This window comes from Camponotus vicinus, unplaced genomic scaffold, assembly GCF_025532165.1.
Source record: "Camponotus vicinus isolate PSW18456_S1 unplaced genomic scaffold, iyCamVici1.0 SCAF_8, whole genome shotgun sequence".
Lineage (NCBI taxonomy): Eukaryota > Metazoa > Arthropoda > Insecta > Hymenoptera > Formicidae > Camponotus > Camponotus vicinus.
In genome coordinates, this window is record NW_028141980.1 from 17,537,637 (window position 1) to 17,551,955 (window position 14,319).

Sequence of the window (14,319 nt, forward strand, 5' to 3'; positions counted from 1 at the left end):
ATCGGTCGTCATCGATCTCGGGTGAAATTCCATCTTTATTATACAGCGTGGCGCAGAAAATTTCATCGGTGATGATTAAGAAATTGAAATACTATATTTTACATCTGGAAAGATAGCGTCGAATGATTCCCATCACCAATGTAACATTATTTTTTGGATACCCTAAGGTCTCTCTTTGCCTAACATCGACATTAGACTACTAGTTTCTTGAAGCGTTACCGCGATAATAATCATTTGGCCTCGAAAATACTAATTTAAATTTTTTTTTCGCTTTTTTCCAAGCGCGATGTAAAAGGTGCGGATGAGTTTTCCGTTCTCGCGCACCATCGACCGCGGTCGCGTACGAAAGGAGACGGAGTGTACTCTTAGGATCTCTGCGGTCTGCTACATCTATTTATAGCGCGCGTCTTACACACTAATGTGCGAGCGTGTGCGCGCGTGTGCCAAGCACATTGGTCGCCGTGCATAACGGGCTTTTATATACGTTGCACTGAATATTCCTCTCGCGGACGCCAGGCAGAGAGACCGCGTACTTCTTTCTTCCTCTTCCCCATCGTCGTCCATCCTCTCGCTCTCTGCTCGTGCACGCGTACGAAACGCACGTGCGCTCGCGCGCACGCGCGCCACACGTGTCGCTGTCCTTCCTTAGACGCGTCTTGGGACGGATTGGGCAATTTTTCGAAAAAAATACTCTCTAAAAGTGAATCAGTGAAAATATCACTAATTTAAACAGTAAAATAAGGTTTCACTGAGAATCAGGGAGTATTTTATTGATCTTTAGTGGATTATTTTTTGTTATTTTATCTTATATCTCACTGATTATGGTCAATTAAAGTAAAAGATTCACTGTAAAACTAGTAAATTTCACTGTAAAACCAGTAATCGCTAGTTTGTTCGTTTATCACTATGATCGCTATTTCTCTTGTATTTAAGTTTTAGTCATAAGAATTATATAAAGTTTGCAAAGAGCGACAGATAAAATTAGAAATATATTACTTCGATTTAATTCTGATACAATCTCAATAGATAGGATTCGGATATTAAATCGATTTTATAAGTCGGACAAGTAAATGTCTGGCGACTTAATGAAAATTATTCGTTCGTTAACTATTTAAAATAACAAGTTCAATATGCATGTAATATATATAAATAAAATAAAATTTTTAATATAATAAATATAAATAAAATATTTAGTAAATATAAATAAAATTTTTAATTTTACATGAAATAGATAGAGAGATGAATTGTAGTTTAACATTACTGATTGAAACGGTCAATATTATTGACTAATTATTTCAACAAAATATCACTGATTTACACTGCTGTAATCAGTGACTATTTACTGTTTTTCAATGATAATACACTGATTCACTTTTAGAGAGTAGAGATATTATTTTCACCAAAAAAGCACCGACTCCAGACTAGACTAGCGGCTAGTTTTCTCTTTCTTTTTCGTTATTTTGAAAGAGATAAGTTGATTTCGATTATTCTTTTCGCCGACTCAAAAGTTAGGACGAGGTGTCTTGGAAAATCCAAAATTTCCAGATCTTACGCGACCTCTCTCCTCGGTTTTAATTAGATCCACAAATTTATTACAGAAGGAACGGGCAGAGCATACACAGTTTGCTCGTTATAAAGGACCACTGTGCGGAGGACAGCGGCGCGTTGTCCGCGGTTGCGTTTGGAAAGGCGATTGGCTCTCCTCTCTCGTTGCGGTAACGAGATTTGCTTTTTCCGCGCCGGCCTGGCGCGGCGAGACCGGTCACGGCGTCAGTAAATTGACCGATAATGTTGCTTGGCACTGATTACCGGATAGCAATGATGGATACTCGAAGAGGTGGGCGCCCTTCCCTCCGTCGTCGTCGCATGCTCGCGCGTCCCCCCTCTCTCCCCCCCTCCTGTCCTGTCCTTTGCCTTTACGTGCACGCCAAGGTCGCTAACCTTACGAGCCCTCGGGTGCTGTTTGGCGCCACACTCTCCTCTCTCCCGTACTTTTAGCCGCCGATAACGGAGGGAACGAAACCGGGCACGTGGAGGAAGCGGGCCGACCGGATCGTCGCACCGTCCGAGATATTTATAGTTTTCGGAAATGCTACCGCGACGCCTCGATAATCGTAAGGCGTTCCTGTTGCATTTAATTCGCGCCTGAATATTTAAACGAAATGCAGGACACGATGACAAATGGCGTACGATTGTTTTTCGGTGACACAAGTCGAGAGCGTTAAATCTGTCGGATTCTTTTTTCAATCAACTCGAGGCAAGAGCGAAGCAAGAGCGCAAAATTGACTTTCAGTTATCGTGAAAACAGCCGGGGAAACTAACGCATCATGTATTATCGATAATAAGGCGTAGATGTGTATGCGCATCGCATGGTTGTTAAGTACTGCTATTTTCTAAATTGACGAATCTCTGGAGGAATCCTCGCTCGCGCGAGGGGTCGCGCAAAAAGGCGATCGTCCGTAATCTTCGATCCGCGGGTGAAATTATCTCGCGCTTCGGTTCCTATCCCGCGAGAATTTCCTTTCCTGTTATCTTTAATGTCGCTGCTGATCTCGCATCGTCGTCGTCGCGGAATGCGCGCCGCTCCGGTTTCAACCGCAACGAGCTGCGGCTGCAGAAATAAAAAAAAAAAAAAATGTCCAACATTATTAAAACCAGTTTATTAAAACCGTGCCGCCATCTCTCGCGCGATTCTTTCTCGCGATCTCGTCCGTAATTACGCGCGATTTATTAACGCGACGCCGATCGGGCGCGGATCAGCCTCGTCTCGCATCTTTCGGGGGGGGGGGGGGGGGGGGGGTTCAAATTAATCGCCCAGTGTTAACAGAATATTTTTTTTTTTCTTAAATATTCGTTATTTCCCTTCGTAGAATTTTTATACGTATTTTTTAAATAAAAAGAAAGTAAAAGCTAATTTCAATTGTCTCACAAATGTATAAATTTAAGGAAATTTAAATTATTATTAGTACAATATTGTGTCAATAAAAAATATTTATATATAATGAGAAAAAGAGGATAATTTACGCTATTTAAAAAATGGAAAAATTGTGTGCGTGCAAGTCTTCTTCAAACAGAAAGAAATTATTAAAAATATATAAATTACTTCTTTCATTGTTTTAAAAAATAATTTTAAAGAAATTTAAATTATTATTAGTACAATATTATATCAACAAAAAATATTTATATAATGAGAAAAAGAGAATAGTTTACGCTATTTAAAAAATGGAAAAATTATGTGCAAGTCTTCTTCAAACAGAAAGAAATTATTAAAAATAAATAAATTACTTCTTTCTCTCTCTCATTGTTTTAAAAAATAATTTTAAAGAAATTTAAATTATTATTAGTACAATATTATATCAACAAAAAATATTTATATAATGAGAAAAAGAGAATAGTTTACGCTATTTAAAAAATGGAAAAATTATGTGCAAATCTTCTTCAAACAGAAAGAAATTATTAAAAATAAATAAATTACTTCTTTCTCTCATTGTTTCAAAAAATAATTTTAAAGAAATTTAAATTATTATTAATACGATCCTATTAACAGAAAAAAATCTATATAAATAACAATGAGAGAGAGAAAAGTTGATACCATTTAAAAAAATGGAAAAATTGCAAATATCCTCGATGATGAAGGAACGTGTCAGATGAGATATTGTATAAAATCAATTAAAAAAAGAAGCAAATTGCAAGTGTCCTCGATGACGAAGGAACGCGTCGGATGAGGTACAGGAACCGCCATCTGACGAGCAGAAGGAGGCCGGCTCCGTCGATCGGGACGACTGGAACAGAGTGCGCCGGAGTAGCACCCACGACTTCCACGGGCGTGTGTTGACGCGCACGCTTCGCGGAACTACTTTTCGATTACGTGTGTTGCACGGCGATTGCGCGCGCAATGAATCAGACCGCGCCAGTGTCGTGTATTCCTGCGGGGAAGATGTCAAAGGCGAAGAAGGTGCTGGACGAGGCCCGGGAGATCCAGAATCCCGAGCTGGATCTCGCGGACAAGGGCATCGCGACGTTCGAGGAGATGCCGGGATTGCGTGAGTCTCACCCCACACATCGTCGCGCTCGCGCTCGTGCGTGTATCGCGCCAAATTAGGCAACTTGTCGCGCCTGGTTCCGTCGCGGCCATCTGCGCGTCCGGACCACGTGGGCGTGCCAGCGCGCGCGCGCGCACGCGCGTCGTCCTTTTAAATTTGACACTTGGCGCTCATCGTACAATAGCGGCTTCGAAATTTCATTTCATTCATATATCGCGTATAATTTATAATTTATCGTTTATCGTATACTAAATGATACTCTTAAATATCATTTAATTAACGATAAATTATAAATTATATGATGTATAAATTAAATTTTTTGAAGCTTAAAATATTATGGCGTTAGGCAAAGGAGTATAGATACATTTATATATAAATGTAGGATAAATTCTGAGCTTCTTTTAAAGTACATTACTTTACTGTTGGATTTAATATTTTAATATTCACGAAATATTTTTCTCGAAATTAAAAGACGATAAAATTAATATCACAATCAATATTGCCAGATTGTGAATTATAAATACTAAGCAATAGTAAATGACTCTCGCTAAAATTACAGAAGCTTTCTTATGTTTCAGTGAATATGATTAATATAACAAGACTCACATTAAGTCACAATAAAATTCAAGGTAATGTAACTTAACGTATGTTTGATAATTCAATTGATTTAGATCAGATCGATAATTGCTTTCGACTTGTAGCTGTTCCACCGGGTCTCGCCAATCTAGTCAACCTAGAAATACTGAATCTCTTCAATAATTGCATCACCGAGCTGCCTATATCCCTGTCGCAAATGCCAAAGTTGAGAATCTTAAACGTAGGGTCAGTATAATTTGTAGGACGCGCAAAGTTTTAATTGCAAATCACGCGATCGAGATTTACCAGATTGTTTAACTTCCGGCAGAATGAACCGATTAGATGTGCTTCCTCGCGGTTTCGGCGCGTTTCCGGTTCTCGAGGTACTAGACCTGACGTACAACAATCTCAGCGAAAAGAATTTACCCGGAAATTTCTTCATGATGGGTCAGTCATAATTATTAGATTGCTTAACGTGTCTTTTTATAAATCGCATATTAATCTCTCTCTCCTTTAGAGACCCTAAGAGCACTCTATTTAGCTGACAATGACTTTGAATACCTGCCGCCCGAAATCGGTCAATTGAAAAATCTGCAAATTGTAAGAATTGTCAGATACTTTCTTCTTAAATGGGCTTTGATAGCTATCTGTTGATTTTCGATGAGTTTATCGAGATTCAAACATTTTAGCTCGTACTGAGGGAGAACGATCTGGTCGAATTGCCGAAAGAAATCGGCGAGTTGGCTCGTCTTAGAGAGTTGCATATTCAGGGAAATCGTTTGACAGTATTGCCTCCTGAGATAGGTATGAACGGTAAAAATGCGTAAAATAAGTTTATCGTAAAAAGAGCGCTGCATAAATTTACCTTACAGGAAACTTGGATCTAGTGAGTAACAAAGCGGTATTTCGAATGGAGTTCAATCCATGGGTTACTCCGATTGGCGATCAGCTGCAAGTGGGCATATCTCACGTTATGGATTATATTCGCTCCGAAACGTATCGATAGTAGGTTTCTATTGCCATTTGGAATTGTATTAGCAATTCACTCAAAAATTAAAATTAAAAAGAAATTTTAAAGCTTAAATTTAACGCAATTTTTTTGCAAGATTTCTACTTTTAATATTAATTAAAATTAAAAATTATTTACACAGTTTTATTGATCGAGGAGCATGGGCGATAATTTGTCACTTTTTGCAGTGTTTACAATCGACACCAAAGCGCCAAAGGCCCGCCACCTCCCATCGAGACTGATAAGAGCAAGAAGATTTCACGTGCTCGTTAACGTGCGCTCGTTTTCGCATAATCTTGACTAAATAGTGCTATCTTTGACTAATCTCATTTCGGAGATTATATTTTTATAAGACATATATACTGCCGATTAATCGTCCGTTCGCATTAATTAATTCGAGAACTAAATGGTGCCTTTTAGAAATAGAAATAATAACGAGAAATGAGAGATGTACTATGCATTTTAATAATATTGTTGTATTTTTTTAATTGTCTATTTATATACGCACATATATATTATAAACATATATTATTTTAATCCAAAAAGAAATTATATGCATTAAAGATTTTTTCAATAATCCGTTCCATTTTGTTAATATTAATAATATTATTAATAAATACCTTGTCGATGGATTAACTTTTTATCGCTAAAAAAGATTTCTGTATTTGTAGTTATATATGCCATCTTCAAAATAATTGTTTTTAAAGATCACAAAAGAAATCAATCGTTGAAAAAAGGATTCGTGTGCAAAGCCAATTAGATTACAAAAACTTAAAGCATTTTTATATAATTTAGAATCATAGTTCTTATTGTGAAACCTATGATATAAATCATTTACTTTAATTTGCAAATCATTGCAAGAATACATTTTTTATACTATTTTTAAGAGATTTTATTGATCTTTTTATTTAAACTGTTTTATAATGTAGAGTATAAAAGATATATTTTTCGCTGTAAAAAAATTTACCTGAAAATCAAAGCTTATTAAATTTTTGCATCGATTTCCGTTGGTCTCTCTGGGCAACGAGAACAAAATCGTAAAACAAATCGTCTCGCCGTCAGTTTGCGTCAAACATTTCGGTGTCAATATTGTTTGTTTATCCCACTTTTCCGCTGCAAGCTAACGCGTCTTCAAAATGGTAAATATCGAGAAATATATAGCTTAATTATTTGCCAATTTTGAGCGCAATCCAAAATTACATTTTCTTTCGCGTAATTAGATTTTGAGTTATTCAGGATAAACTTCATCAACCTCGAAATAACACTCTGAAATTAAAAATTATAAATAAATTACAAATAAAATTATAAAAATTGGATTCATAATTAAGATTCATATAATTTCATATAATTGTTACAAAAATATTTTTATAACAAGAGATGGAGATGCGATTTGTGATAAGATTAATTAATCAAAATGGATAGCGCGAGGTACTTTCGATCCACATTGGCCAAGGCGGTGTGCAGATAGGCAATGCCTGCTGGGAGCTTTATTGTCTGGAGCACGGTATACAACCAGACGGTATGTTGCCACCGCAGACTTGTACAAACGACGAAGGCTTCCAGACCTTCTTCAGCGAAACGGGCGGCGGAAAATACGTGCCCAGGGCCATTTTCCTCGATCTCGAACCGACGGTGATAGGTAAAAAATATGCCGGAAAAAAATATATCGAAACGGTAACAAGATATATCAGAAACACATCCGTCCTTAGACGAGGTACGCACGGGAACGTATCACCAGCTGTTTCATCCCGAGCAGCTGATCTCCGGCAAGGAGGATGCCGCCAATAATTATGCGCGCGGTTTCTACACCCTCGGCAAGGAGATCATCGACCTCGTGTTAGATAGAATCCGCAAGATAGCCGACATGTGCGGCGGCCTGCAAGGTTTCCTCATCTTTCATACGTTCGGCGGTGGCACCGGATCCGGCTTCGCCAGTCTGTTGATGGAACAATTATCCAGGGATTATGGCAAGAAAGCAAAGCTCGAGTTCGCCATATATCCGTCGCCGCAGATCTCCACGGCCGTCGTGGAGCCGTACAACGCGATCCTGACGACCCACAGCACCATAGATAATTCCGACTGCGCGTTCCTCGTAGACAATGAAGCGATCTACGACATTTGCCGACGCAATCTGGATATCGAACGGCCGACCTACACGAATCTGAACCGGCTGATCGGCCAGATAGTCTCCTCGATCACGGCATCTCTGAGATTCGACGGCGCTCTAAACATCGATCTCACCGAGTTTCAAACAAATCTCGTGCCCTATCCTAGGATACACTTTCCTCTGGTAACCTACGCGCCCATCGTATCCAGCGAAAAGGCCTATCACGAGCAGCTCACCGTGATGGAGCTCACCACGGCCTGCTTCGATCCGGCCATGCAGATGGTCAAGTGTGATCCGCGAAGAGGAAAGTACATGGCCTGTTGCCTGCTGTACAGGGGCGACGTGGTGCCAAAGGACGTCAACGCCTCGATCGCGATCATCAAGACCAAGAGAACGATACAGTTCGTTGACTGGTGTCCGACGGGTTTCAAGGTTAATCGTTTGATGTTTTTTTTTTTATAAATAATTCTTTATGTTTCGAGGATTGTAAATGTTTATTTCACGTGCTGGAAACGTAAAGAAGGATGGGAAACATTTCAATCTAATAGTTTAGAATATTCTTCTTCAAACTATTTCGCATATTATACTCCAATTTTGGTATCGGTGATATGTGTGATACTAATTTAATGCGGGAATAATTAGGTAGGAATTAATTACCAGCCGCCGACTGTGGTACCAGGCGGAGATCTAGCGAAGGTGCAAAGAGCCATGGCCATGTTGGCGAATACCACGGCGATCGCCGAAGCGTGGAGGAGATTAAACAGAAAATTCGATCTCATGTTCAGCAAACGAGCTTTCGTTCATTGGTAAACTTTACACGCTGAGTTTTATTCCGTAAAATTAAAATTAAACTCTCAAACTCGGGTTTCATTCATGAATAATATAAAACGCACCGTCAGGTACGTCGCCGAAAACATGGACGAGAGCGAATTTAACGAAGCTAGGGAAGATCTGGCTGCGTTAGAGAAAGATTATCATGAAGTCGCAACGGATTCTCTGGATATCGGTGGCGAAGAATTTTAAGAAAGACTTGCACGCATTTGGTGGGATAAATGAACCTTTTTCTTTTTTTCTATTCGAATGTACCGTTTTTGTAGGATTTTTACATCGATTTTTTGTATTGTCTCGTATATTTTATGCATTATTTTTATTTTAGATATAAAAGTTTATACGCGTCTTTGTGATATAATAAAAAAGTTGGATCATTTATACTCTGCGATATCGAATTTCTTAATCAGAAACTTGAATCGCTGAAGGAACTTTGCGGGAGATTCTCGGGAGAGAAACTGGAGAAAGACTGGAATTTGAAAAAGATGTAATAACGTTCGTAGATATTATAGGCTTTTTATTGTATAGAACAGCACGCGGCTGCGCGAATTATATTACATATGTATAAATTTCCGTCGGCATCTTTACATTACGGTCGGAGAAACTCTCGCATCGCGCACGTAAAACTTTTGTTCTTCCTCGGGTGTATGCAAGTGTGGTGTAAAAATCGTGAACATTTCGTATTTGTGCATGTTACGCTGATACGTGAGAAACTTAAAATAGATATTGCAAAGAAGACGAAAGAAAAGAAACGTACCCTCGTGGTAGTAAACTTTGTGAAACAAGTTACAATGTCGAATTAAATAGTCGTTAGTCGTATAATTACGATAATAATAAGAGCGATAATGTTGCGCAAATGATCGAGGCGTGGCCAAGCTGACGACAGAATAACACACAACTAATCACGCTGATCACAACGATAACGATGATGGATTAATCATAAACATTTGTCGTATTTATTATCAAGCATTACTCTATCTCTCTCTTTCCTTCTCGCTCTATCGTCGCTTCATCAATGACGTTTTTTTTTTTTGGACTCGTTCTTATCATATCAATAGAATAATTATAATCTATTGTTACATTTTTTTAATAGAATCTCGAACGCGCCGCTCGCTGTGGCAGACGCGCGATAATTTGCATCTTCCTCCTCGTATCTATAAAATTTCTCGGTCTCTCTCTCCCTAGGTATTCTACCTATCTCCCTCTTCCATTTACTTAAAAGGAAAAAAGGGGAAACGCTTTTCTTTTTATCATACTTTTTGGATTAGCAGACTGAGCCTGCCGCTCGCTGGACTAGAGATTTTCACTACCGCTTTATTGCGCATCTGTTATTATCGTCGGAAGAAGGATATTGCTTCTTCTTCGATTCGCGTTAAAAAGGGCCAAACACCTCGCCTCTCTTCCTCTCTCTCTCTCTCTCTCTCTTTCTCCCTTAGCTCGGAAATCGTTTCTTCCATTTTCTCTCGACTGTAGAAAATTCGTCGTCTTCCTCGGGCAAACGAATCGCAAAATAAAACACAGACGATTCTTTATGATACTTGTCGTGAACAATCTCGTTTCGTTCATAACAGATCAAAGGACGCCGTGCGAGTTCGCGTTTATTGAGGACATTCAGAGGCGAACTTTGCCTAGGGCAAGTCTTAGGTCTTTTCGAGATGAAAAATGTCTTACAAACACGCGATTATAATAAAACACTGGACGCACAAAACATTGCCTCGAAAATTAAGCAAAAGTTTCCATCCGAAAACTTAACATGAATAAGACTACAAAAGTAAATAAGGTTTAAAGATGGAATAGATTCGAAATAGATTTTTTTTTAATCGCTCCAAGCTTCGAAAAGTATCCAAGACGAGATTTTATTATGAAAATTCACAAGGATTATACCCAGCTTCCAGATTAAAGTGCTCGTAAAAAAGTTGCGCTTCTAAGATATGATTGTCAGACGTAATTAATCAAATATGATTACGCTACGATCTGTTTAACGTTTTAACATCGCAGTAAAATGGATGTAGTTCAATTAGTTTGAAGCAAACTGTCGTCCTCGCTGCCTGCATGCGAGTAAAGTATCGCGAAGGGCGGCTAACGGAGAAATAGGCGGGAAATGCTTAGGATCTTTGGTAAAATCCCGCCCGAAACATTGGGCATCATAAACATAATATCATAAACATTCAAGCATTATCGTTGAAGGCAAAAATGCTCAAAGAAATTAAACAGTTTTGTAACCTTGAGCCCACCACTTTCTCGTGACTAAGATATAGGACGATAAGCAAGATCTTTTCAATCATCCTGGAGGACGGCGGAATACGCGAATAAGCATTCCAAATGCCCTAGGCGTCGCAAATCGGTAAAGTTCGCGCTACGTAAATCACACGGTCCATTAAATAATAATAATGCTACGAGATAGTGACTATGTTAATTCACCAATCGTACTATAATTGGCAAATCGTAAAAATAATAGCAATTGTGGCAAACAAAACTGCTCGCGAGTAATTAAAGACAATTATAATGATCAAATAACTAATAATGTAATTGATAATAACGATAATATTTTAATACTAATAATAATAAAAATAATAGTAATATAATAATTATATAATAAAATAATAATTAAAGGCTGGAAGAGTACGATAATAGTATAGTAATAGTAATATAGCGATAGTAGTAGTAATAATTGAGAGCGGTAATAGTAATTGTGGTAATTGTAGTGACGATTATGTCGCTTGTGAAAATATCTAGGATCAATCTGTCTCTTTTTGTCAATGACGTAATCGCATTCATTCACGCGTTTCTCTCACAGACTGGCAGACAATATATCGATATACAAGCAAACTCAATCAACTACATCGATTTGTCATTCATTCTCTCTTTCTTTCTCTCTCTCTCTCATTTGTTCGAACCCACAGCGATTCATCTCCGTGTCCTCGCTTAATCGGTAACGGCGGCAGTGATCGCGATTTTGAAAGTACCGCTGCTTTCTTTGTGCGATGCGATGGTCCACTTATTGACATGTTAATTGACAACGACGCGATCTCATTGGCACGTCGGGAACTGCTTAATTTAACGCAAGGCGACTCGTGAAACAAATAATTGTGTTACTTTCTCATATATTTTACGCGCCTCGCGTTTCGTTAAAAAAAGATATAGTGGCAGTGTGAAAACGGCGACTTTCGCTTCGGTTCTACATCATTTATTCGTTCCGATAGTCGCAAGAGGACACGGGCGAGAAACGCGATGGATTCGACGCGGAAGGAAACCAAGACGACGGAAGCACAATGATGGACGCGGCGGCGGTGAAAACCGGGTATAAGCACATCCGCGATCTCTCTCTCCCTCTCACTCTCACGTTCTCTCAATTCGGAACCGTTCAGGAGCGGTAGATGCGGATAACGTCGCGGATTGGCGCCCGGCAGAGCGGACAGTGGCCGCCACCCTTGCCGCGCCATTGCTGAATCGCGCAGGTATAGCACATGCACATGTGGCCGCACATGTAGAGCACGCTGTCGATGCTGCGCTCGTAGCAGATGGAGCATTCGCTCGGCTGGCCGGCGAGCGTCGGTTGCAGGCCTTCGCTCCATTGCTGCAGATGGGACGACGTTGCGTGCGCCGTATGCGTCAAGGTGCCCTCCAGGCTCTGGTAGGTAACCGGATCGACGTACGTGGATGAGCCGGTGCTGGCCATGGTGCCGGTTAACGGCGGCGAAGACTGTCTCGAGGAACCGGGATGCGGTACTGGCGCGGGCGCGGCCACGGAGAGATGCACCGACTGCGGCGGCGGATTCCTGTGCGTTGCGGACGCGTAGATCGGCTGCGGCGTGGGCGGCGGTGGCGTCGGGTAACCGGCCTGCGGTGGAAGATTCACGACGAGTACGGTACCACCGCCTACGGCCGGTTTAAACTGCACCATCTCGGAGAATCTTGATAGTTCGGTGGCGGCGTTGCTGTGATTCGAGTGTTGCTGCTGCTGCTGCTGTTGAACGATGTTGGCAGGCGATGGGTTGCTCTGACGCTGTCGAGGCGGCGAGGTCGGTCTGCTGGCCAGCATTCTGACACGTTGAGTACTTCCGTAGGCGTCTACGAATGCCCACAACTGAAGACTCTGGTCGACGTGCATGACGACGTTGGGTGGGCCGCCGTTCTTGCTCATCTGCACCTCGCCGTAGTGCGTGACCGTGAAGGCGATCTCATCGCCAGGCTGCGGACTCGACGCCACGTCTTTGGAGACCACCCAGTACTCGGGACGGTCCAGCAGCAGGTCGCTGTCGTCCGGCAGGTCCTCTGCCGTGAGTCGCGCCGGGTCGCACGAGGTCAGGCCCAGAGCTAGAGCGCCAACGTACATCGGCTCCGTCGAGAGGATTTGCACGACCAGTCGCTCGCCCAGCAGCAACGGCCGACCCGTGAACGCGTAGCCGTGACAGAATTCCGTGTCGTTGCGCGTCGCCACGCACTGTTGATTGCTGAAACGGATGTTCCTGCCCCGAGTGCTGCGGAAAAACAAAACCAGGAAGCGGTTAGTCTTGGGAAACCGTGAAAAGCGGATGTCGAATTAGTTCTATGTGGCTGAACGACGGTACAGCGAATCGTTGGCATCTCCTCCGTGGCTTGATGCTTTCCATTATAGACCGATGACTTTCAACTATCGCGTGCTATATCTCTTACACGCGAGTGCTTTTAAAGAAAATTGCATAAGGTAAAAAAAAGCGCTATTAATCTAACTAGACGACTTGAATCAGATGACTGTGTAAATGACATTTCAAGGCTAAATTGGAAAGAAAGGTACACGAACTAAACCTAGCGAGTAGAACATTTTTTTCACGACGCGTTATATCAGCTTGCGTTGACTAGGGGCTGAGAAACGCAAAGTAGACGACTTGGCATAATCGATACTCACGAATGGAAGGGCAATGGAGTGAAGATGACACCGGGGGGTTGAAACCTGAGCCCGGGTAGCTCGACGTCGGGCTCGTGATGGATCGACATGCTCTGCATAGACGGTACGATTATCCTTTCGACGTCTCGGCCGGCGTTGCTGGCGTCGTCCATGGCCGAGTGCCTGCTGTGCTGCGCGTTGTCCTCGTTGCTGTGCTCGGCGCCCCTGCGGATGTTGTTGAAGTGTTGACGATTCGGGTCGACGAACTCGATCGCCGTGCTGTTGCCGTAAACGTCAATGATCGCCCACAGCGGGCCGCGGGTCTCGACGCCGCTGAAGAAGAGGCCCTTCTCCTCGCCATTCACGCCAAAGTGCACGTCGCCGGCCGACGTGACGTAATAGAAGAGCACCGTGTCCCTTTCGGCGAACCGCTCAGCGAGCGCCTTAGCCCAGTAGCCGGGCTTGTTTGTCAAATCTGGACACGCGTATCTCGGCAGACCGCTCCGCAGGTTGATCGGGTCGTTGCTGGTGAAGCCAAAGCGGATCACGCCGCTCCAATTGTCGGAGATCTCCAGAAACTTGACGCAGACCTGGGTCCACAAAAAAGCAAACATGTAATTTAATTATGCATTAATTTGTTATAGACGAGAAAAGAAGCTGAGAGAGAAAAAGAGGAGGAAATGATGTTACGAAATTGTGGAGACGAGCGATCGACCGATCCTAAAATGGAGTTTTATCCGAGGCATCCTCGCGAATTGATTGTGTCGGATCTCATCCCACGTTATTATAAGTTTACGCCAGCGCGATTAGTTTCGATCGTCGTAAAGAAACCGAAAATGCTAACGTGGCACCCACACGCTCTATTAGCGACCAGTCTTCATACATTTAT

At 41.7% G+C, this 14,319-nt stretch overlaps 4 protein-coding genes across 8 annotated transcripts in view; 3 read left to right on the forward strand and 1 right to left on the reverse strand.

The window, feature by feature from the left end:
- Positions 1 to 14,319, forward strand: part of LOC145975765 (uncharacterized) — a 78,700-nt gene that overhangs the window by 15,101 nt on the left and 49,280 nt on the right. The window lies entirely within an intron of this gene.
- Positions 3,808 to 6,205, forward strand: Ics (ras suppressor protein 1). The gene is made up of 8 exons (XM_083106452.1): positions 3,808 to 4,043; positions 4,622 to 4,672; positions 4,745 to 4,865; positions 4,948 to 5,066; positions 5,137 to 5,219; positions 5,309 to 5,423; positions 5,492 to 5,624; positions 5,817 to 6,205. The coding sequence occupies exons 1-8, from the start codon at positions 3,896 to 3,898 to the stop codon at positions 5,899 to 5,901; spliced, it is 855 nt and encodes a 284-aa protein (XP_082962578.1). The 5' UTR covers positions 3,808 to 3,895; the 3' UTR covers positions 5,902 to 6,205.
- Positions 6,657 to 9,610, forward strand: LOC145975758 (tubulin alpha-1 chain). The gene is made up of 5 exons (XM_083106448.1): positions 6,657 to 6,767; positions 7,051 to 7,267; positions 7,338 to 8,167; positions 8,378 to 8,541; positions 8,635 to 9,610. Exons 1-5 carry the CDS (start codon positions 6,765 to 6,767, stop codon positions 8,756 to 8,758), a joined length of 1,338 nt encoding a protein of 445 aa, XP_082962574.1. The 5' UTR covers positions 6,657 to 6,764; the 3' UTR covers positions 8,759 to 9,610.
- Neur (E3 ubiquitin-protein ligase neur) overlaps positions 9,064 to 14,319 on the reverse strand; it is a 50,399-nt gene continuing 45,143 nt past the window's right edge. For all 5 annotated transcript variants that reach the window (XM_083106446.1, XM_083106442.1, XM_083106447.1 and 2 more), the window contains 2 exons: positions 13,452 to 14,020; positions 9,064 to 13,044 (listed from right to left, as the gene is read on the reverse strand). In XM_083106446.1, the coding sequence (XP_082962572.1) occupies positions 11,928 to 13,044; positions 13,452 to 14,020 (1,686 nt within the window). In that variant the 3' untranslated portion in view covers positions 9,064 to 11,927. The remainder of the gene's footprint in view (positions 13,045 to 13,451; positions 14,021 to 14,319) is intronic.

What these genes read in the sequence shown, in the direction of transcription:
- Ics (XM_083106452.1), top strand. Translation starts at nt 3,896, where the DNA reads ATGAATCAGACCGCGCCAGTGTCGTGTATTCCTGCGGGGAAGATGTCA. An exon ending in AATTGAAAAATCTGCAAATT is followed by an intron (nt 5,220 to 5,308) that starts GTAAGAATTGTC and finishes CAAACATTTTAG; the next exon opens with CTCGTACTGAGGGAGAACGA. An exon ending in AGTATTGCCTCCTGAGATAG is followed by an intron (nt 5,424 to 5,491) that starts GTATGAACGGTA and finishes TTTACCTTACAG; the next exon opens with GAAACTTGGATCTAGTGAGT.
- LOC145975758 (XM_083106448.1), top strand. An exon ending in GGTGTCCGACGGGTTTCAAG is followed by an intron (nt 8,168 to 8,377) that starts GTTAATCGTTTG and finishes GGGAATAATTAG; the next exon opens with GTAGGAATTAATTACCAGCC. An exon ending in AAACGAGCTTTCGTTCATTG is followed by an intron (nt 8,542 to 8,634) that starts GTAAACTTTACA and finishes ACGCACCGTCAG; the next exon opens with GTACGTCGCCGAAAACATGG.